A 23,882-nucleotide genomic window follows, 5' to 3' on the forward strand; every position below is an offset into this window, starting at 1 on the left:
ATCCGCACACGCCCAACCAGCCAGCCCGCAGGACCTGGACCGTTCCATGAGAGCCTGAGAACTCATAAAATCACATCCAGGACCCCACAGGGACAATAAAGATTTAATAAGACGGGATTTGTGTGGCCTGGATATCACATCTCATGTAGAAAGGCGGCTTCTCTTTCCTTACAGCGCTTAGGCGGTTCAGCCTGTAGGGAAATCAGTGGAGTTTCCTTCCTCCAAAGGCCACCAGGGTAGGGCAGGATCCGGCTTTTGTTGGGCGAGCCTGTAAAAAGATGACAATATCCTGCTTTTGCTAATTCCTGCCCACACCTGAAGCGCGTGCACCCACAACATCTGACCACCATAGGAGAAGCTGTTATCGGTGCACTCTTATGCTTATTTTGATACTAAAAATATATAAACTGGTTCATGTTAAGTAACTCATCAGCATGTATCTTTTGTTGAAATACCAGCCCCATGAGGTCCTCATTCACTCTCTGAAAACTCCCACAATCATGTGTTCTTCTCAGTTGATGCTCTAACTTGTCTTTTGTGTGTGCTCAGTTGTGTCCCTTTTCAGTTCTTCTGACAAAGCTTCGCCTCGTTCTTCACTCAGCTCAGATTTAGTCTCTCGCTTGCATCCTTTCTAAGCCTCTCACCCAAAGCCGCATTCACATATCTCATCTTCCTTCAGTCTCTTCTCTCATTTGTGCTAAGTTCTACTTCTTCTCTTTCTCCCCTTTCTTGGACACTCAAGGAACCCGGCACCTGGCTCACTCCCCGCTCACCACCACTTTAAAGGAAGTCGGAAGAACTTCCAGGACTTCTCCAAAAGCCCTCACAAGGGCCAATTTCTCACTCATTCAAAGCAACAGGAGATTCTTCAGATGGTGTTTCATCTACTGAGGTTTTTCTGTCCCACTCTACCTAGAACGAAGAGTCAGTCGTATCAATGGTACGAGAGATGGTTGCCTTATTATGCCAATATCAATACAAATAGGGATGCAGACTGATTCTAAGTAGATTTATGGGTGATGAGAAAGCCAAAGACAGTGATATCCCAGGGTCAGAAAAGCGTTGCTTAGGAAGGTTAAAGACCTCAATGAATTTAGTCCATCAGGATCCAGAGAGGACAAAGCCCACAAACACATTGATGTCAGAACCAAGCTTAAATGTGTCTGCTTCCTGAATACTGGCGTAGATTTAAACTTGCGCTGTCTTTTGCTTGTGATTGTGTTTTTGCTTTGGACCCAGCTTGTCAAATCAAATAGGTATTTCTTAATATAATCTTTCACATGCCAGTGTGTCCTCCATATTTGCAAAATTCTTAACATGAAAGATAACATGTCCGTCAATGTAATTTCTGTAGGTCAGTCACATCTTTACAAACGTATTAGTTGGCAATAAATGTTTCTCACATTTTGTGATTTCATGACCTCATCCTGCAGTGTTGTGGATGTCTGTGTATTGGTACTCACGGTATATATATATATCTATATAAACTAAAACCACAAATACCATGTTCAAATGGCTTTACAAAAAAAAAGGTCAACCAAGGTCAATCATCATGACGGAAAGCGACCATCTGTGATGTCCTGCCTGAAGCACTGATCAGAGGTGCTCCAAGGGCAGAACAGGAATATCCCTAGTGGGTAACATTCTGTACACAGGTATGAGTGAAAGCATCCTGGCAACCATGATAAATATTCATGAAATGGAGCCATAAGTATCCTTGTATAAACATTGCATTGCATGATATTGTTGTGGCATCCAGATACCACTTTCTTGCCCCTCATGAAATCAGAGTTTGTTCATGTAATGCCTTGTGACTTATTGTATTTGTCTACATTGGTGAAGTGTAACTGTTGATGTGTAAACCCATGCTTTCCATGCACAGCCTGGTTTGCCAATGCACGACCATCTTTGCCCTCGTTCTGGTTGGGACTAAGGGTAACCTCCAGCCATATCACAACCCACGCCATGCAAGCACTCTGGGGCCTACCTGCGGGCAGTAACAAGTGGGCACAGCTCTGGAAGAACTGGGAAATGGTAAGGACGAGCCGGGGTCCCAATACCCATGGGTGCAGCTGTCGGCTCTGCCTGTTATGTAAAAAGGCAATAAAGACTGCCTGAATACCTCTCTGTTGATCCTTGGTGGATTCCAACTCCAGTGTTTTGTTAAAGCTTCTTCAAGAATGTTGCCTCAGGGAGCCCACTCCTACTGTTGCTCTGAAACTAGTCCTAAAGTTCCATCCGATTGATGCCCGCACTCAGTGTTTTATTTGGGTATATAGAAGTGCAGGTACTCACTATTCTAGAATACCATCCGGCTACTGAGAAGTGGCGGTACTCTCCCACTAAAGGCATCGCGCCTCTGCTGAGGGGGGCGTGGTCTCAGTACCTGACAGTACCAGCCCATTGAAAGCACTGTCCGTACTCCCCGCTCCCAAGCTGCTGTGGAGCCAAGGCAGCCCCAGCACCAGTTGTACTCACTCATGAACATTGTCTCCAGGTATGCCTCTTGGGTTATTCTGTTCTGGTTGTTGATGAGTCCTGTTGTAGGCAGTACGTGTCAGCAAGTGCGAAGCGAGGCATTTATTGTGGCACATACTCACTACACCAGCAGAAAGGAGGGTAATGCTGTAAACCACCAGAGGGTGTGAGGGCAGAGAAGTCATTAAGTCATGTGCCCAGCTTCACCCAGGTGTACCAGACTGGTAGAAACCAGTGGCTTGTTCACACATCCTCCAAGGCCAGCTTCGCTCCTGTAGGGGTGTGGCGCTCTGTCGCTGGATTGTTCTGTGATCTTGTATGCTGCACATGTGTGGAGCAGGTTACCGGCAGGATGCATGCATGATCGAAGTGTGGAAGGAGACCTCTTCAGCAGTTTTGGATTTCTGGTGACATATTTTGCCCAAGGCTTGTCTTGAACTTTGATGCAGCTTTTGAGAATATGAACACTGAATCTGTACTCTTGTGTTGCAGATGCAATGGTTCACGCCTTTGACTCCGTTGGACACTCGTTAGGCTCAGGTACAGCAACCTCCATCCCTCTTTTCTCTCCTCCTGACCGTTGCTGCCTCTTCTTTGCGCCTCCTAAGAGGAGGAATCCCTCGTGTGATTGGTTGACCATGTTCGGAGGCAGATTCCCTTGTAACACGCCAGTTGCATCTCAAGACCACGATCAAGTCTCGGGCCATTGGAATCACCTTCCTGTCACCCTCACCACATACAAAGAACCCAGGGACCAGGAAGGACCTCAGATTATCTTCCAGTGCAGCTGAAGACCAGATCTTAGGTAGAAAGTTGCACGTTTTTGAACGGTGAACAGTCCTCGATTTCCACTGGTCCCATATCCCTGAGAAGCGGCTGCCTTCATCTCTGTAGCTCAGTCTTACTTTTCATTACCCCACTTGTTGTAGGATACGTGGAAGCACGTCTACTACACTTAAGTCCATCAGTAAACACCACACACACTCACTCACACTCACTGATATACACACACACACTCACACTCACTGATACACACACTCACACACACTCACACTCACTCACACTCACACAACACATTCAAGGGCTAGAACTCAGACTCGAGTCCAAAGTTCATCAGATTTTGGTCCCCCCCCCCCCCCCCCCCCCCCCCCCCCCCCCCAGGTGGCACTGCAGCTAAGGCACAGTCCTCTGTCATTACCCAGCAGGACAAGGAATCTGAGGTACTGGGCCGCGGCAGAGGGCATGGAGAGAACCCTATTATTTAAGGACGATTGTAGTGTGTGTCCTGGACCTGGCTTGTGATGCTCCCTGTGTTCCATGGCTGTAGAGTCACACGCATGCTGTCCTCCTGACCCCATATGGAATGCTAGTGCAGAGAGGGAACATATTGTCTTTTTGGGTGGAGGTCACTTTTCCTCTTAGTGACAGACTTTCTAACTAATTGAAAACAAGAGTTTACATTGTCTGTTGCAGCATTTGTCCAACAGCTACCCCGGTAGCAGGCGATGATTGCAGCGGCGTCCGATTGTGCCTGTGTATGCACTACCATAGACTGTGCCACAGCGTCTACATCTACAGGGGTTAGGATTAGACTTCAGGCATGAATTGGTACTAGGGAGTAAGAGTACTTGTCTTCTACGTCTCAGCTACTAGTCTTAAGCACAGCACACTGGAGCAAGGGTCCCTCTAGGGTGGACCTTGGATTGGAGGTCACACATCGCATGCCACCGGGCAGTAGGGGTACTTGCCTTCTGCATATCAGCATCCAGTCTTAAGCACAGCACACTGGAGCAGTGGTCCCTCTAGGGTGGACCTTGGATTGGACGTCAGACATCGCATGCCACCGGGCAGTAGGGGTACTTGCCTTCTGCATATCAGCATCCAGTCTTAAGCACAGCACACTGGAGCAAGGGTCCCTGTAGGGTGGACCTTGGATTGGACGTCAGACATCGCATGCCACCGGGCAGTAGGGGTACTTGCCTTCTGCATATCAGCATCCAGTCTTAAGCACAGCACACTGGAGCAAGGGTCCCTGTAGGGTGGACCTTGGATTGGACGTCAGACATCGCATGCCACCGGGCAGTAGGGGTACTTGCCTTCTGCATATCAGCATCCAGTCTTAAGCACAGCACACTGGAGCAAGGGTCCCTGTAGGGTGGACCTTGGATTGGACGTCAGACATCGCATGCACCGGGGAGTAGGGGTACTTGCCTTTTGCTTCTCAGCATCCAGGTCTAAGCACAGCACACTGAAGCAAGGGTCCCTCTAGGGTAACGTTCATCTTTGACGTCCTTGGCAGCAGGGGCTCTTCAGCTTTGCTCCCCTTAGCTACAGAAAAGGGACGACCCCGCTGTGTATCCAACATGGCTGCACGCGTGAGCCACAGAACGTTTGCTGTGCCCACAGCAGTTACAGTGCCATACTCTTTCCTTTCTGAGTGACTACAGATCTGTGCCTCCCACGTGTACCCAGACTGTTGGTGCCCACCATGGTAGCCGCGCTCTGCCAGGTATCGGTTTCGGCCTTTCTTGTGCCCTGTTACCCACTATATGCGCTTCACCAACCTGAAGACGCCGTTTCCCGTGGGTACGCTGCTTCCCAGACTCTGCCAGTTTTAGCTCTGTACCCGGTCCTCTGCTCATCACGCCGCCATGTGCCAGTCCTGTGTATCCTACCGGGCGCCACCTCAGCAAGTGGCAGTCCTCTCTTAACTTGACCCGACTCTTCTCGTCCTATGCTACTAGAAGTGTTGCCACTGTTTACCAGGCACTATACCTGTATGTCCAGGCCTTTTCCTGTCCGCTGTGGTTGCAGTCTCCCCTGGCATTACCTGTATTCCCACACCGTGTCATTATTCACCTGTGTTATATGACCTCAAACCTTGTGTCACCATGGTGCCAGTCTTCCCTTGGCACTGCTTTTATGCCCACATCTTCTGCCTTATGGCATAGCGTCATTATTCACCAAACCGTCAATATACTCAAAAAAATCTGCCTTCCAACATGGTGCCAGTGTTACCCATGCCCCCTGGCCTTCTAACATGCCACCAGCATCGCCTAGTTCTAGCTGTGTATTGCGGTGTGCCTTCTAACATGCTGCCAGTCCTCAACTAAAACTGCCTGTGCTCAACAAAGACTCCCTGCCTGTGTGCTCAAGTCATCTGAGACTGTTGTCTAACATGTACCTGTGTGCCCAAGCCCTCTGCCCTCCATAATGTGCCAGTTTCCCTACCCCTGCACCCAGCAACCTAACACCTAGCACTCACTGTTTGTGTATTGGAATCTGCCCCTAACACTTTCCCTGTAACCAAACCTTCTGCCTTCTAACATGGTGCCAGTCTCCTAACAACACTGCCCATGTGCCAAAGCTTCTGCCAGCGCTAGGTAGTGTCCCTGTGTTTATAGAAACGTGCCTTGCAAGTTTCTATAAACACAGCCAATGCTGTCTGTGTTTTGAAACCTCGTGCCTTCAGCACTCACTCTGTGTGTACAGACTCCCTTCCCATGTGTGCTGTCCTTTGCTCTCTAGCCATGTACACCAGCCTGGTGTCTTCCAATGTGTGATGCTTGACTACCAGTACCACTACCTGGAGCCCGGTTTCCTGCCAGCATTGTTTATACTTTTCATTCATCTCTTTCATTATAGTGCCAGTCTCCTTTATGATGTGCCAACATAGCTCTGTGTGTTTCATTCTGATTGTTATGACATTGTTTTATTCATCTTCGACTCCCTGCCAGCATGTAATGTTACCATGACGCCTGCTGCCATCCCCACTAACGTCCATCATAATACCAGATTCTTGCCAACACTACCTGCTGTCTGCCCCGGCTGCCCCAGCAGTCTACACGCCATCTGCCAACCCTGGCCTCTCAGCATGGACCGCCTGGCACTCACCCTGCTTCTCACAGTTTGTTGATAACTAGCATGGCGCTTGAGTCCTACCTGCACTGACTGCTTATCATAGTCTGCAGCCACGTATGCCATAGCAACTGCAGTCATGGTCTTCTTCCCATAAACAGCCATCTCACTGTGTTACCAGGCACCTGTCAAAAATGTATGCCCCAAACAAACATTTACCAACCTCATGCAAACACAGGCAGCTCAACACCCCTCCTGCCCTCCTTCAACATAGTGCTGGTCTTCTGTGAGTATTGTTCTTGTCACAACTTGTTGGCAGTGTTACTATAGTTTGCTGCCAGCCAGATCTCACCCTCTTGGTAGCAGGATGGCCTGTGCATCATAGTTTCCAGCCTTCCTGTACAGAGCCAGCCGCCTCCTGGTGGAGTATGGTGTCTGTATCCATCTATGGAGAGTGGTGTCTGTATCCATCTATCCTCCAGCCTTCCTGTACAAGGTCAGTCTCCTGGTCATAGGATGACCTCTGTACCTTGTTCTTCTGCCTTCAGTGCGGAGTTAGTCTCCTGGAGGGTAATGGACTGTGTATCCTATCCTCCAGCCATCAGTACAGGGTCAGTCTCCTGGCAGCTGGATGGTGTCTGTGCCCTTTTCTACAGCCTTACTGTGCAGTGTCAGTCACCCGGTAGCAGGGGGGATTTGCCTTTCCCCCCATGCTTCCTGAGTAGTGTCAGACTCCTGGCATCAAGATGACCTGTGTACCCTATGCCCCGCCTTCCTGTGCTGTCTGTTTGGGGCTGGACAGCAGTGCACCCTATCATACCTGCTGCTTTACGACAGCTGGTCCAGCCTTCTGCTTTCCTTCATGGTATACATTTTTAACACTGTTTATTTCGTCTATTCTGCTCCAAGGTGCAGCTCCCATGTCAGCAATATCTGTTTACAGACACCTATTGCTGCGTAAAGCGGTGCAAGTTTCACATCATCAATTTACATTTACAAATGGGTACTGCTGCCTAGTGCCGTGCAAGTCTAAGGTAGGCCATATCTGTTTAGAAACGCCTGCTGCTACCTACCAGTCCAAGTCCTCTGTCAGCAATATTTGTTTACGAAGAGCTACTGCCGCCTAGCCCAATATTTGCTTACTCATACCCACAACTACCGAGTACAAGTGCCCCTCTTATGTCAGAAGTATCCGTTTACAGAGACCTACGGTTAACCAGCATCGCAAGTCTCCTGTCAGCAAACGGCTGCCGCTGTGTTACAGTGCAGGTCTCATGCCAGGAATATCTGCTTACAAACTCCGCCAGGTGCTTAACACAGCGCCCACCTCTGATGCCAGCATTATCTCTCTGTAAACACCGACTGCTGCTTAACAGTGCTCGTCTCCATTCAGCAATATCCTAAAAAGTGCTGCTGCTGCCTGATAAAGTACAAGTGTCAGGTCAGCAATGCACCGTCACAAAAATCTACTGTTGCCTAACACAGGGCAAGTCTCCTGCCAGCACCTTCTGTTTACAACCCTTTCTACTGCCTAACATAGTGCAAGTCTCAGATCAGCAGTATTGGTTTACAAACATCTACTCTGCCTAATACAATACAAGTCTCAAGTCTGAAGTATTGGCATTGCAGCTAACTCAGAGCAAGTGTCCTGTCAGCAATCTCTCTTTAAAAGAACTCCTGCCGCCTAATACAGTACAAATCGTAGGTCAGCAATGCACGTTTACAAAAACCTACTGTCAACAATACATGTGTACAAATACTGCTGCCTATGAGTGCAAGTCTCCTGGCAGCAATATCTGTTTACAAATACTGCTGCCTATGAGTGCACGTCTCCTGGCAGCAATATCTGTTTACAAATACTGCTGCCTAACAGTGCAAGTCTCCTGTCAGCAATATATGTGTACAAATACTGCTGCCTAACAGTGCAAGTCTCCTGTCAGCAATATCTGTTTACAAATACTGCTGCCTATGAGTGCACGTCTCCTGGCAGCAATATCTGTTTACAAATACTGCTGCCTAACAGTGCAAGTCTCCTGTCAGCAATATATGTGTACAAATACTGCTGCCTATGAGTGCACGTCTCCTGTCAGCAATATCTGTTTACAAATACTGCTGCCTAACAGTGCAAGTCTCCTATCAACAATATCTGTTTACAAATACTGCTGCCTATGAGTGCACGTCTCCTGTCAGCAATATCTGTTTACAAATACTGCTGCCTATGAGTGCACGTCTCCTGTCAGCAATATCTGTTTACAAATACTGCTGCCTATGAGTGCACGTCTCCTGTCATCAATATCTGTTTACAAATACTGCTGCCTAACAGTGCAAGTCTCCTGTCCGCAATATCTGTTTACAAATACTGCTGCCTAACAGTGCAAGTCTCCTATCAGCAATATCTGTTTACAAATACTGCTGCCTATGAGTGCACGTCTCCTGTCAGCAATATCTGTTTACAAATACTGCTGCCTAACAGTGCAAGTCTCCAGTCATCAATATCTGTTTACAAATACTGCTGCCTAACAGTGCAAGTCTCCTGTCCGCAATATCTGTTTACAAATACTGCTGCCTAACAGTGCAAGTCTCCTGTCAGCAATATCTGTTTACAAATACTGCTGCCTATGAGTGCACGTCTCCTGTCAGCAATATCTGTTTACTACTACTGCTGCCTATCAGTGCAAGTCTCCTGTCAGCAATATATGTTTATAAATACTCCTATCAGTACAACTCTCCTGTTAGAAATATATGCTTACAAACAATGCTGCCTAACAATGCAAGTCTCCTGTCAGCAATATCTGTTTACAAATACTGCTGCCTAACTGTGCGAGTCTCCTGGCAGCATATGTTTAGCAACACCTATTACTCCCTAATACAGTGCAATCTGCTGCCGGCAATACCTGTTTACAAACACTTACCTCTGCCTAATACAGTACATGTCTGAAGTATTTTTGTATGAACATGCATTGCTGCCTAATACAGTGTAAGTCTCCTGTCAACATTATGTTTACAAACACAAGCTGCTACTTAACAAGGTGCAGGTCTTATGTCAGCCACATCCTTTTACAAACACCCTTCGCTGCTTAGAATGGTGTTAGTCTACGCTCAGCAGTCATTAATATAGATGTCTGAACCTACCCCACTTATTTCTCATCTCCTGTCAGCAGGGTCATTGTACCAACTCTTGGTGCCTCCTAACATCTCCTGAAAGCACTGAGTATGTCTTAAAGCCCGCTGATGCCACTTCCAGTATATGTAGTGATGCTTACGATAGTGGCAGTCTTATCGCACCAATACTGTGTACCAACAGCTGCTGCTGGCTCGGAAGGTGACTGTCTCATGTCAGCAACGTCTATGTACTAACACCTGCTGCTGTCCATCGCAGTGCCAATCTCCCACCAGCAGTATCTGTTAACCAGCGCATATCTTTGCCAATCATGGTACCACTCCTATCAGCAGTATCTATATGCTAATATCTATGTCTGTGTAATATGTATCAGTCTGAGGCCTGAAGTACCTCTTTTGTACTGCTTGTTGCTGCCTGGCATCATAGCAGTTTCGGTTCAGCAGTACTGGTGTAGCGAGGTCTGCTGCTGGCCAATCCTGTCGCTTGTCCCAGTGTCTGTAATCGAAGGCTGAAGCTAGCACCACTGAGTTTGTCTGCTGCATATGGTCGCCTGTGTATTTCAAAATGGCTCCTCTCATGTCAGTACTAAATGCTGATTCTCTCTCTCTCACTCTGGCGGTAGCATGCAGGTTCTGCAAGTCTGTCTTCCTGTGTGCTGCAAGTGTTTGATAAGTGTGTCTGCTCTCCAGCCTTCCCACTGTGCTGGCAGGCAGCCAGTAGAGCCTGTGTTTGTTTTAGTACTTATGTCTTCATACTTCCTAGCCTGCTCCATGCTTGCACTGTGTTCATCTTTCATCTGTATAAGGTGGGGCCCGTCTACTGCCATGAAGATCCTCTTTTCTCAGTCCATCCCCTGGCAGATCACTCGCCTCCTCCTGTTCTCTTCTAATATGGTGCTAGCCCTCAGGATCCTGCCTCCGCAGGATAGCAGCCTACAGGCAGCACTGGCGTTGTTCGCTTCTGCATGACAGAAAGTCAGTCTTCTGTACAACTTTACCACTGTAGGATCAATAAACTATCCTCTGGGAATCCTGAGTGTGTGTAATTTAATGGAAAAATGATTTCCAGGAGCCATCTTCTTGGACTGCTTAACTACTCTGTAGCTATCCCCTACGCATCTCTAACCATACCCGCGACGCACCATGCGCTACAAACGGTAGTCTCTGTACTGGAGCACTACTTCACCTTCTGAATTGTTGCAACCGCTAGAAACATTCTCATATCAATGATGTGTGACAAGCATCATGAGTACTTACTCTAACGTGCTATTTAATCCTGGGCGTCATTCATGAGGGAAATTCAAAGAATGAGTTCAGGGAATTGGCCGTCAGTAGGCCTCAATCATCAGCGTAGTTAGGCATTTTTTTAAACATATTTTTATTGAGATTTTTCATGTACAACAATACAATTCAGTTCTGCCACCCACTGTCATAACAGTATCATTGGCAGCTGTCTGCAGCAGCAAATTCTGAGTGAGAGTAGCTCTACCTATTCTGAGAGTAGCTCTGCGTATTCTGAGGGAGAGTAGCTCTGCGTATTCTGAGTGAGAGTAGCTTTGCGTATTCTGAGTGAGGGTAGCTGCGTATTCTGAGGGAGAGTAGCTCTGTGTATTCTGAGGGAGAGAGCTCTGCGTATTCTGAGGGAGAGAGCTCTGCGTATTCTGAGGGAGAGTAGCTCTACGTATTCTGAGGGAGAGTAGCTCTTCGTATTCAGAGAGTAGCTCTGCATATTCTGAGGGAGAGTAGCTTTGCGTATTCTGAGGGAGAGTAGCTCTACGTATTCTGAGGGAGAGTAGCTCTCCGTATACTGAGGGAGAGTAGCTCTGCGTATTCTGAGAGTAGCTCTGCGTATTCTGAGAGTAGCTCTACGTATTCTGAGGGAGAGTAGCTCTGTGTATTCTGAGGGAGAGTAGCTCTGCGTATTCTGAGGGAGAGTAGCTCTGCGTATTCTGAGGGAGAGTAGCTCTACCTATTCTGAGAGTAGCTCTGCGTATTCTGAGGGAGAGTAGCTCTGCGTATTCTGAGGGAGAGTAGCTTTGCGTATTCTGAGTGAGGGTAGCTCTGCGTATTCTGAGGGAGAGTAGCTCTGCGTATTCTGAGGGAGAGAGCTCTGCGTATTCTGAGGGAGAGAGCTCTGCGTATTTTGAGGGAGAGTAGCTCTGCGTATTTTGAGGGAGAGTAGCTCTGCGTATTTTGAGGGAGAGTAGCTCTACGTATTCTGAGGGAGAGTAGCTCTGCGTATTCAGAGAGTAGCTCTGCGTATTCTGAGGGAGAGTAGCTTTGCGTATTCTGAGGGAGAGTAGCTTTGCGTATTCTGAGGGAGAGTAGCTCTACGTATTCTGAGGGAGAGTAGCTCTGCGTATTCTGAGGGAGAGTAGCTCTGCGTATTCTGAGGGAGAGTAGCTCTGCGTATTCTGAGGGAGAGTAGCTCTGCGTATTCTGAGGGAGAGTAGCTCTGCGTATTCTGAGGGAGAGTAGCTCTGCGTATTCTGAGGGAGAGTAGCTCTACGTATTCTGAGGGAGAGTAGCTCTACGTATTCTGAGGGAGAGTAGCTCTACGTATTCTGAGGGAGAGTAGCTCTGCGTATTCTGAGAGTAGCTCTATGTATTCTGAGGGAGAGTAGCTCTGCGTATTCTGAGTGAGAGTAGCTCTGCGTATTCTGAGTGAGAGTAGCTCTGCGTATACTGAGGGAGAGTAGCTCTGCGTATACTGAGGGAGAGTAGCTCTGCGTATACTGAGGGAGAGTAGCTCTGCGTATACTGAGGGAGAGTAGCTCTGCGTATACTGAGGGAGAGTAGCTCTGCGTATACTGAGGGAGAGTAGCTCTGCGTATACTGAGGGAGAGTAGCTCTGCGTATACTGAGGGAGAGTAGCTCTGCGTATACTGAGGGAGAGTAGCTCTGCGTATTCTGAGGGAGAGTAGCTCTGCGTATTCTGAGGGAGAGTTGCTCTGCGTATTCTGAGAGTAGCTCTACGTATTCTGAGGGAGAGTAGCTCTACGTATTCTGAGGGAGAGTAGCTATGCGTTTCTGAGGGAGAGTATCTCTACGTATATGGGTAAACCAATCCAACTTCCAATCAACTCTTGCAACTAGCCCAAACTTGTGTGTCAAGTGGGTGCGTAATTGTCCCTTACCAAGGAGATGCTTGCCATCTCTCTGGGAGGAGCAAGAAGGGTCCATGCCAGGGGTGGGCCATAGCAGTCCTATGCTTTGGCCTGTCTCCCATGCCTGTGGTGTCCATGCTGCTGTTACTGAGCTTGTCCATACATTCTATGCCTCCACTGTGAGAAAGCCAAGAACAATTTCCTGCCATTGGCCCGCTTGTGGTTTTCTATGTATTCCCCTGTAATCCTCCAGGTGTATGGCAGCCCTTTCCGCCTACGCCCACTGCCCTGCCTCCATCTTCCAGTGTCTGCGCAGTGGGCTCTCTGGCGATTTCCAGTGTCTGACGCTATCCCTGCGGGTGATTCCCAGCGCTAGGTCAAGGAGCCTAGTGCCTTCCTCTTCACTTTCCGGCTGTAAAGCCCCAACAGGCAAATTTCCAAACTGTTGAGTGGCTGCCTATGTAAAGTTTGTCCAGGCTTGTTCGTATTTCTTTTCCTGGACTGCACCCTCAGGGCAGCAGTGGGCATGGTGGACACTGCAAGGTCAAATTTACTATTCTAACTCCTAGAATATGTGGGGAAAGAGCAACTTTCTCCCAAATATTCCAGGAGGCTTATTTACTATTGTAACTCCAGTCCTGGACTATTTTGGGGGAAAGTTATAAATTACCCAAGTATTTTTAGGAAGGGTTTAAAAGTAGTAGTTTTGAACTGGAAAAAGTGCTGCCCTGAGGCTGCAGCTAAGGGCAAAAAACTCGGAGTACCATTTTCCAGTTCTAGAGTTACTTGATTCCGGAACAGGGTGATCCTTGGGCAATCCCAGACCAAATGTGTGAAGTACATGTAATGTCAGTTGTGAGCAGCATCTCATTTAGGCAGTGCGGCATGAGGTAAGATGGTATGTAGGTAATTAAACTTAATATATTTGAAACAGGTTTTCATGGATACTGTGTGTGTGTGTTTGTGTTCTCCCATCATGTTCCACTCCTTCCCTATGGACTGTCAGCCGATGATGGCCTCCCATCTAGTACGTGCAGTTAGTAGCCCATCTGCAGTCATACCTAGGATCATTTTGTAGAGCTAGGGTGCCAGGTGTCTGCCTCCCCCAAAAGACAGTGTTGTATGGAGTAAGTCTGTTGGAGGAGGTGTGGGTTCCAGGTCCAACATGCCCAAGAAATGACACATTGCCTTTACCAAGGCCTCGTATGTCAGGAATTGCAAAGTTTGGGAGATGAGAGTCCGTAACTAGGCTCTCTAAAGTCCAAAAAGGTTCCCTCCTCCTAATAATCCCACAGGGTCAGCAGCTCCGCCCCTGTCCAGTCCTCCATCCCCATTCCTGAAGTATCCGCCCCTACCAATGGGAAGCCCCGCCACCGGTACTGCTGGTGCGCACAGCGGATGCGCTGCCATGCACTTGAGAGCACCCCTCCAACAGCGAGAGGCTATTGCCAGCAATTCCGTCTTCCGCCGAGGTAGCGCGTACACACCCAGTAGCACAGCCATTGAGGACTCCTGTCTGCAGGGCTCCCCAAACTCTCCCAACTCCTCCACAACATTGCCTGCAATCCATCTGGCCACCCACGAGAGTTGCCCCTAATGAGGATAATGCTAATATTAACAATAATAATAATGATAACATTTCCATAGCATATTGGATGTAGTTCTTGGTGTATGAGTTCTCCGTAAAAATGTAATTTCAATTTATAGAGCACCGCTGCTACTTAGGGAGGGGCCTCTTGACACTTAAAGAAACAGAATAGCAAAAAGGTTTCATGGACTAGACACGCTAAAGAAGACAAGTTTTCTTAAACAGCAGGAAGTTGCTCTATTGATGGAGAAATATCAGGAGGGTGTCCAGCTTGTTGCATCCCGGTAGGAGAAGGACCAGCCTTCACATAGGAAACACTGGATGCGGGGTAGGGAAGCCAGGAGGAGATTGTCTGGGCACAGAGGATGAGCAGGAAAGTGAAATTTAAGTTTATTGACTAATTGGTAAGGACCAGTGTTGCAGAGAGCTTTGTGTGTGAAATACAAGGTTTTAAGGAGAACAAGATTGGGCATAGGAAGTCAGGACAGGTCCCTAAGATGGGAAGAAGTGTGAGAGTGGACTGTCAGACAACGAATGAGCCGGGCTGCAGTATGCGGAATAGTCTACTCTAGTAGGTGTTCTTCAGTGCTTTGATAGAGAGAACTTCAAAAGTCAACCGCAAGGTAATCAAGCCATGGACCACGGTTTACTCACAGCTGGAATGTACAGTGCAGCTACTTCGGTAACTTAACTAGCCATGGTGAGACTGTGGGCAAACCTGCCACCCAGGTTCCTGACCCATAAGGCAGGTTGGGAAGTGGGGCCCAGGTCTGAGGTCTACCAGTTAAAGGGCCAAATGCCTGTTAATTTACCAAACATAAGTACCTCTGTCTTGCCACTGTTAACTGGTAAGTTTCAGACAGTGCTTCCTCTTCCAAGCAGCGATCAAAGGTCTACATGAGTGGAACTTGGTCTGAGTCGTGGAAAAGTTTTAGGAAATAACAGTTATTTCTGTGTCACCTGCATAGGACACTATGGTGAGGCCAGAAGGTATGGCTGTATTAGAGAGGGGGTGGACATAGATGTTGAAAAGGGTGGGACTTGGTGAGGAGCCCTGAGGAACCGCAGAAACCATCAACCTTTGCCGTTTGAACTGGGGTTAAGTAAATGGTAGGATAGGAAGGAGCTCCTCCAGATGAGATCCTTTAGACAAATGCTAACTTGGAAGAGGGAGTTGAGAAAAGAGGAACGGGTTACGGTGTCCACTGCTGTTGAGAGGTTGAGTAGAATCAGGATGGCAGAACCTCCCTCTTCCTAAGTGATGCAGAGGTCATCAGTGGCCACCAGAAGAGCCATCTCAGTGCCGTAGGAAGTATAGAAGCCCAACTTAGATGTGTCAAAAACTTTGTTGGTTTGTAGATAGTTCATAAGTTATCAAACTTTTTAAAATCTAATTTAGTGGGGAAGGGCAGCAGTGACATGAGAATACTGCAATCTGCAGGGTTAGCAGCAGGCTTTCAGTATAGTGATGACTGAAGCATGTTTTGCAAAGATCTGTGAAACCAGGTCAAGGCCTAGGGACAGGATACACTGAGCATGAGGGTCCATGTGTGATCCAGGCTTGATAGTAGGAATGGATTTGAGAACTTCGTCTAGGTTTATGGGGTTAACCTGAGATAGAGCAAAACTGCAGAGCTTTTTAGAAAGTTACGTGTGGTAAGCAATGGTTAGGGGCAAAATCTACTTGCTTTTAGAGTTTTTGCTCACAAAATGGGTGGAAAGTTCCCATTGCACAGCCTGCATGGAGTAAGTGACAATCTTTTTAAAAATAATGGAGCTATCATGAAAAGGAAAAGCTGCCTAGCTGCTTGGCTCAGTTAGCGTGGCAAGAGGAGTGGATGAGATGCTGATAATCTTTCATGGCTGCTTTACGGATCAGCCTGTGTCTGGTAGAGTATGATCATCTCCGGACCCTTTGCAGGCATTTGCACTGGGGGTTTTAGTATGAGAGCTCATTCGAGTATCAGGAGGCAGTGGGAATCTTAGTGTGTTGGTAATCCAGTTGTCATAGTTTTCTGCTGCACTAGATATGTCTGCGCTGATATCTAGAACAATGGTGTTAATGGTGTGTCTAAAGGTAACTGAAGTAACTATAACTCGCCTCCTTCCTGTGCACAGTGTTGTCATCAGTGATGTCATTTCAGATGCTGCAGTCATGTTACCAATGATTTCTTAGAACATGACATGAGTGATGTAAAATGTGAAGTAATTAGCAATGCATGGTGAGGGTGTGAGTTATAGTTACTTTAGGGCACCTATAGCTGGTGCATTTTAGTGGTTTTGTTATTTAAAAAAAAATGTTGAGAGTTTATCATGATTCCAACTATAACGTCACTTTAACCTGTGTTTTTTTAGTGAATTCTATAGTTTTTTTTTAACGTAAAGAAAGATGTCCATCATCATGTGCGGCGTGGGGTTGGGCGCTCCACTCCCCTGCCTTTGACCGTGCATGGTAGAAGGTGCTCAATCCCCTGCCTTTGACTTTGCTTTTTTGGTTGGGGAGGCAGGGGTTTGGACGCAGGGGGCCCTGCGGTGAATCCCCTACAGATGCCCACTCCCCTGCCATGCACAGCGTTTTGGCCAGACACGACATGGGTTTGGGAGTTCAACCTCCCGAAGTCCCCGGCCTCCCTCCATCTTCGGCTGCACAAGTGACTGTCATATAATACCATAAAGGGCGTAATTTTCAATGAGGCAGAACTATTGGCTTTGTCAAAGGGTCAGCAGGTTTATTGGCTTTATCACGGGGTGAGCACATCAACATAAATAAAAACAGATCTATTGGTTTTGTCAAAAAGTCACCAATAACTATAATTGAATGTTTAGTTAATTAATTGACACATTGCAATGTTTAATAATAGTGATTATATTTTCAATAAAACATTGTCTAAAATAAAACAGTAATTATGTCTTATCATCATTTTCCAGGCCACAAAGTGCAGCCATGGAACCAACCACAGCACTCCAGCTGAAGGTACAGCTTGGAGTGCTTTAAATACCTTTGGTAAACTTTCTTGGGGTAATGAATTCATTGACCCTGGAGACTTACTGTGGTTACTGTTTTTTGCTGGGGGCTGCTTGGTGGTGCCTCCGCCACTTCCAGGATCACCACTAAGATCTAAAAACATTTTTAAAAACATTGCCGGTCATTATGGGGCACACCTTGCATGCAGCAATGAATAATAAATGAGCCACCTCTGCTGATCATTTATTATTCTTTCTGTATTTTTCTATAATTTTGTAGACGCCTCCACCCCACCCTCTCCCCCCCCCCCACCGCACACACACAACCCGGTGCCCAACTTGGGCACTCACAGTATTGCCAGATGTCGGAGGTTGCAGGGGAAGCCCCCTTTGCCCCTGCTGGCAACCCAGCCACAACCCATACCAGGTGCCAACCGGAGCACCCAGAACATCTAAATCGTTGGAGGCTGCGGGGGAGCCCTGCAACCCTCATGGCTACTGACACACACCCCTGTCACCAGAAGTGAAAACTCAGCCCCAGGGGATGGGATTCCAAGGGCCTCCATCAGGCAAAGAAAAAAAAAAGAAAAAACAGTGGGCCCCAGGAGATGTGTGATTTAAAAAGGGCAGGAGCCTGAGTATTTATTTATTATTTTTAATCTGCTTTGCAGATCCCAGGCTCTGATTTATAAAAAAAAATTTTTTAAATTACCCTTTTAGCCCCAAGCGTGCCGGGTATTCATACTCTGACCCTCTATGTTTTTCAAATATTTAAAAACACTTTTGTTGATATGGATCCTCCACAGCGTGAAGTATGCAAATACTTTGAATCTTAATTGCTCAAAAACTGCTGAACTGATTTACAAAAAGCACACTTTTAGAGCCAATATCTAGCTTTCTGCTAAATGTTAGTATAATTCCATCTGATAGAGACTTCTAGTTGCAGATTACCTACCTTAGAATTTTCTCCAGGCGTCAGACTGGATCCGGCGATTTTTCTTCGAGCAATACCCTTGCGCGTTGGTAGGTGGCGTCGGTCGACTCCGTAGGCGTCGTGGTCGCCGTGATGACGTCGGGAGTAGTACATAGACGCCACCCTCGCGCAGTGACGTCAGTTCTTTTCTTTCCGCGCCATGCACTGATCCAAGAGAGAGCTACCCTCGGCTATTTTTTGCCCAAATTTGACGTTTTGTCGAACTTTTTTGGTGCGACACTTGGTGCGTCAAGGATGTCCCCGAAGACCAGGTTCAAACCAAGCAAGGACTGATACCGCATGATGTCGGTGACGGACCCTCATCGTGTTTGCCTGTGGTGCCTCGAGCGCGACCATGACCCGAAGTCGTGCTCCGAGTGTCGGGCAATGCATCCGAAGGCTTTGAGGGAGCGGTCCCTAAAGCTGATGGCGGCCCGGCACTCGACTCCGCTAAGATCCCGATCTCGCTCGAGAGGAAGGTCTCGAGATCGGTCGTGGAGCCATCACCACTCGTCTTCTTCGAAGTCTTCGGGTCAAGGTAAGAAGAAGAAGTCGAAGAAGTCCCATCGCTCTCCGACTTCACCCCGTCGCTCGGCCGACGCAATGCGGGGCGAGCGTCCACGCACTAGGCCTCTGTCCTCAGAGCCTACGTCTGGGTCGACTTCGTGCTTCCCTGAGTTTCCCGGAGCCGGGGCAACCCCCGCCCAACTCAGAGAGTTCTACGAGGCCATGCGCCTCATCTTTGGGCATGCCGACCCCGATATGGCGCCTTCGGACCCAAGGGGCTTGGCTGAGGGGCCTTGGGGTTCCGTGCTGGTGGCTTCGGCCCTGACCCCCGAGGTCGCCTCTGGATCTGTGCACGGATCCGCACTGACTCCGGTCGCACAATCGAGACCTTCCCCGGCACCGGGTCGTTTAGCAACGCTCCCGACGTCAGTAGTGCCCACTATCAACGTCGACCCGATTCTCATTCCCGACGACTCTGAGTCGGAGCGTCGTCGCCCGATGCCGCCATCGGCTTTGGTGGGCCCTATTCGCCCGAGGTCGGATTCTGACCCATTTTCCTATGGGTACGAATACGGGGAGGAATTGGAGGGGTCCCTGGACCCTTATGAATACCAGGAAGACCCTACTATGGACTGGGCACAGGACTTGGGCGATGCCAGTGGTCTGGATACTTCTCCTGATGCTGGCATGCTGTCTCCTCCTACCGTAGCTACAGCGGAGGGAGCTACCTATAGTATGGTGGTTAGTAGGGCGGCTGAGGTCCTTAGCCTTGAGCTACCTACTGTCAAAGTCAGATCTAATCTCCTGACGGAGGTGCTTCACCCTGGGGCTTCTACGTCTTCTAGGTCTTCCTGAACCCCGTTTCCCATTTAATGAGGCCCTCACTGATGTCCTTTTGGGTACATGGTCCAAACCCAATACAGAAGCACCTGTGAACAGGACTATCGCTCGCCACCATCGGCCTGCGCCGAACGACCCAAAGTTCCTGTCCCAACATCCTACGCCTGAGAGTCTTGTCATCCAGGCATCCTCTTCTTCTGGCGCGTTCCCTTCTGCACCCCCGGATGGGGAATCCAAAAGGCTGGAACAATTTGGTAAGAAGTTGTTTTCTTCCTCCAGCCTCGCGCTGTAGTCCGTGAACACCGCATGCCTTTTGGGCCGTTATTCCCACTCACTGTGGGATACGGTTGCGCAAGTCCTGCCGCAGATACCGAGGAGACCTGTGCTATCGTCTCCCAAGCAGTCAAAGATGGGAGAGATGCAGCAAAGTTCACGATCCGTTGTGGGCTGGATACGACTGACTCTCTGGGCAGATCGGTTGCAACGACAGTGGCCTGACGGCACCATGCCTGGTTACGTACTTCTGGCTTCTCGGGAGATGTCCAACAGTCACTCATGGACATGCCCTTTGATGGCACCTGTCTCTTCGGAGACAAAGCGGATTCGACCTTGGAGAGGTTCAAGGATTCCCGGGCTACGGCTCGGTCCCTTGGCCTTTCTTCCGCCACACGCCCCCACAGTCTGCTTTTCGTCCCTTTCGTGGCCACGGAAGGGGCGCCCTGTCGCATCCTCAACCCAGCCACCGGGCCATGCACGCTGGACAGCCTATGTGTGGCAGCGGGTGCAGAATCCCACGTGGTCGTGGGACAGGGAACCAGAGGTCTGTCCAGTCCACCTCTGCCCCCGCAGCAGCCTCCAAACCTTCCTAGTCCGTCCCCTCACTCCTGCCCAGTTGGTGGCAGAATCCGCCATCACCTGTCCCACTGGGAACATATAACCATGGACGGGTGGGTTTTACAAATAATTCGGAAGGGCTATTCACTCCCTTTCGAATCTGCACCACCACACATGCCGTCATCCTTCCATCACCTTTCGGAGGATCATTTGGTGCTTCTCTGCCAGGACGTTGCGGCTCTCTTGGCCAAGGTAAATATAGAAAGGGTCCCTGTGCCAGAAGTAGGTTGTGGTTGTTATTTCCACTACTTTATGATACCAAAGAAGGACAAAGGCTTGCGCCCTATCCTAGATCTTCGGGACCTAAACTACTTCCTCAAGATGGAGAAGTTCAAAATGCTCACCCTGGCTCAGGTTCTTTCTGCCTTGGACCCAGGAGACTGGATAGCGTTGGACTTGCAGGACGCTTATTTCCACATCCCCATCCTGCCTGCCCACAGACGTTACCTACGATTCGTGGTAGGTCACGAGCACTTTTTAATTTATGGTGCTCCCTTTCGGCCTTACCAGTGCCCCTCGGGTGTTCACGAAAGTGATGGCGATGGTTGCAGCTCATCTGCGCAGGTTAGGGGTTCAGTCTTCCCCTACCTAGACGATTGGCTGTTGAAGGCGGCTTCGCCCCCGACAGTGGTCTCCCACCTCCAGATTACGGCGGACCTCCTGCACCAGCTGGGGTTCACTATCAACGTGCCGAAGTCACACCTGACTCCTTCTCAGAAGCTCCCTTTCATCGGAATAGTTCTGGAAACAGTACTGTTTCGGGCTTATCCTCCCAAAAAGCGAGTCCAAGACATTCAGGCTATGATTCCGATCTTTCAGCCTTGGTCTTGGGTTTCGGTAAGACAGACTCTGAGGCTGGACCTCTTGGCCTCCTGCATCCTGCTAGTAACACATGCCAGGTGGCATATGCTGGCACTGCAGTGGGACTTGAAGTTCCAGTGGGCGCAGCATCAGGGGAATCTCTCCGACATGGTCCAAATCTCGGAGGGGACTGCGAAAGACCTGCAGTGGTGGCTTTCGAATCCCAATTGGGTCACTGGCAGATCCCTTCCCCACCCAGATCTCTCTATAGTGACAGATGCGTCGCTTCTGGGTTGGGGCAGCCACATGGGAGAGGCGGAGATCAGAGACTTCTGGTCTCCGGCGGAGTCGGGACTCCACATAAATTTGCTGGAGCTCCGAGCGATCAGACTTACGTTAAAAGCATTCCTTCCCTATCTCAAAGGGAAAGTAGTGCAGGTGTTCACGGACAACACTACCGCCATCCAACAAACAAGGTGGGGTAGGGTCCTGGACCCTTTGTCAGGAGGCCCTACGCCTCTGGACATGGCTGGAACATCAGGGCATTACCCTAATGGTTCAACATCTGGCGGACTCTCTCAACGCAGACGAACTCAGCCGCCGACGCACTGTCGATCACGAATGGCGTCTCCATCCAGAGGTGGCGCAAGGTCTCTTTCTCAAATGGGGAGTGCCTTGGTTAGATCTGTTCGCCTCCGCAGAGAACGTGCAATGTCAGCTATTTTGCGCGTTGGAGTTTCCAAGGCGGCACTCGCTCAGAGACGCTTTTCGTTTCGAGTGGAACTACGGCCTCCTTTATGCCTTCCCGCCAATCCCTCTTCTGCCCAGAGTTCTCAAGAAAATCAAGTACGACCTGGCCCAAGTTATCTTGGTAGCTCCGGACTGGGCTCGAAGAGTGTGGTATCCAGAGCTATTGAGCATGTCCAACGATCCTCCACTCAGACTGCCTCTTCGGGCGGATCTTCAGTTGCAGCAGCAGGGGGCAGTCCTCCACCCGAATCTGTCCAAACTCCGCCTTCATGCGTGGAGATTGAACGGCAACAGTTGACGGCATTTGCCCTTCCACCCGAAGTCTGCAGCGTTATCTTGGCAGCCAGGCGTCCATTGACTAAAACTGTATACGCCTGTCATTGGAATAAATTTGTGGCATGGTGCACCAACAAATATGTTGACCCCCTATCTGCCCCTCTTTCAGAGGTTCTTCTATTCATTCTTTCTTTAGCCCAGCAGGGCTCTGCATTGGGCACCTTTAAGGGGTATCTGTCTGCCATTTCCGCCTTTCTTAGGCTTCCTTATCAGCCCTCACTCTTTAAATCTCCTCTTGTGAATAGGTTCTTAAAGGGGCTCACCCACTTATTTCCTCCCACTCCCTTCATCATGCCTCAGTGGGATCTTAATCTTGTACTTAATTACTTGATGTGTACCCCCTTTGAGCCAATGCATAATTGTGCCTTACGGCTCCTCACATTCAAAACTGTCTTTCTCATCACCATCACCTCTGCTCGCAGGGTGAGTGAGCTTCAGGCCCTTTCTTCAAAGCCTCCATACTTGTCTGTGCACCCCGACAAAGTGGTGTTACGCACTAGGGCTTCCTTCCTTCCTAAGGTGGTTACACCATTTCATGTAGGCCAATCCATCACTTTGCCTACCTTCTACGCACCCCCACATCCTTCCCATGAGAAGGAGAGACTCCACTGTCTGCGCCCAAAAAGAGCATTGGCGTTCTATCTCAATCGTACTAAAGACTTCTGGGTGGATGATCAACTCTTTGTTGGCTATGTGGGTGCGAAGAAAGGGAAGGCGGTGCAGGAGCATACCATCTCTCGATGGGTGCTTCTTTGCATCAAAATGTGCTACGCTATGGCAAAAAAGCAACCTCCTGACGGCTTGCGGGCTCATTCTACCCGGGCCACTGCTGCATCCACTGCGCTAGCACGCGGGGTTCCTGTCCTGGATATCTGTCAGGCAGCTACGTGGGCGTCCCTGCACACGTTTGCTAAGCATTACTGCCTGGATAGTCAGGTCCGTCGGGACGGCTACTTTGGTGGTTCGGTCCTGCAGGACTTTCTAGTATGATCTTAGTTCGCAGCCCACCACTGAGGATGGCATTGCTTGGGTATCTATTCGAAGGTACGGAAACTGCAACTAGAAGTCTCTATCAGATGTACAAGTTACTTACCTTCAGTAACGAAATATCTGTTAGAGACATGTTCTAGTTGCAGATTCCTTACCGCCCACCCATCCTCCCCGCTTGCAAACTTATTTCTAGGGACAGGGATTCCCCCCTTTCAGGTCCTTAGCTCTGGCGCACCAGACTCAGTGTTCTTAGCAGCCCTGTGCTCTGGTGTGTAAAGTCGTTAAAAGAAACTGACGTCACTGCACGAGAGCGGTGTCTATGTACTACTCCCGACGTCATCACGGCAACCACGATGCCTGCGGAGTCGACCAACGCCACCTACCGACGCGCAAGGGTATTGCTCGGAGAAAAAACTCTGGATCCGGTCTGACGCCTGGGGAAAATTCTAAGGTAAGGAATCTGCAAGTAGAATAGGTCTATACCAAATATTTTGTTACCGAAGGTAAGTAACTTGTACATTAAGCCGTTTTTGAGGTATCACTGTTCAATTTTCCTTTGGAAAATTGCATGTGACTAACACATTTTGGGCCTTCTCCCTTTTTTCTCAGCCCCTTTGCTTGATAGATGAGCCTGAAACTTTCCAGGAAGAAGCTGAGGTGGTTGAGACTTGGAAAA

The 23,882-nt window shown here is 48.9% G+C and overlaps 1 protein-coding gene across 4 annotated transcripts in view; it reads left to right on the forward strand.

The window, feature by feature from the left end:
- ST3GAL3 (ST3 beta-galactoside alpha-2,3-sialyltransferase 3) overlaps window positions 1-23,882 on the forward strand; it is an 807,542-nt gene that overhangs the window by 263,504 nt on the left and 520,156 nt on the right. For 3 of the 4 annotated variants that reach the window (XM_069227817.1, XM_069227819.1, XM_069227818.1), the window contains one exon: window positions 2,971-3,018. The exons of the other annotated variant lie outside the window; for it this stretch is intronic. In XM_069227817.1, the coding sequence (XP_069083918.1) occupies window positions 2,971-3,018 (48 nt within the window). The remainder of the gene's footprint in view (window positions 1-2,970; window positions 3,019-23,882) is intronic. 4 annotated transcript variants of the gene reach the window in all.

This window comes from Pleurodeles waltl, chromosome 4_1 (assembly GCF_031143425.1).
Source record: "Pleurodeles waltl isolate 20211129_DDA chromosome 4_1, aPleWal1.hap1.20221129, whole genome shotgun sequence".
NCBI classification, from domain to species: Eukaryota; Metazoa; Chordata; class Amphibia; order Caudata; family Salamandridae; genus Pleurodeles; species Pleurodeles waltl.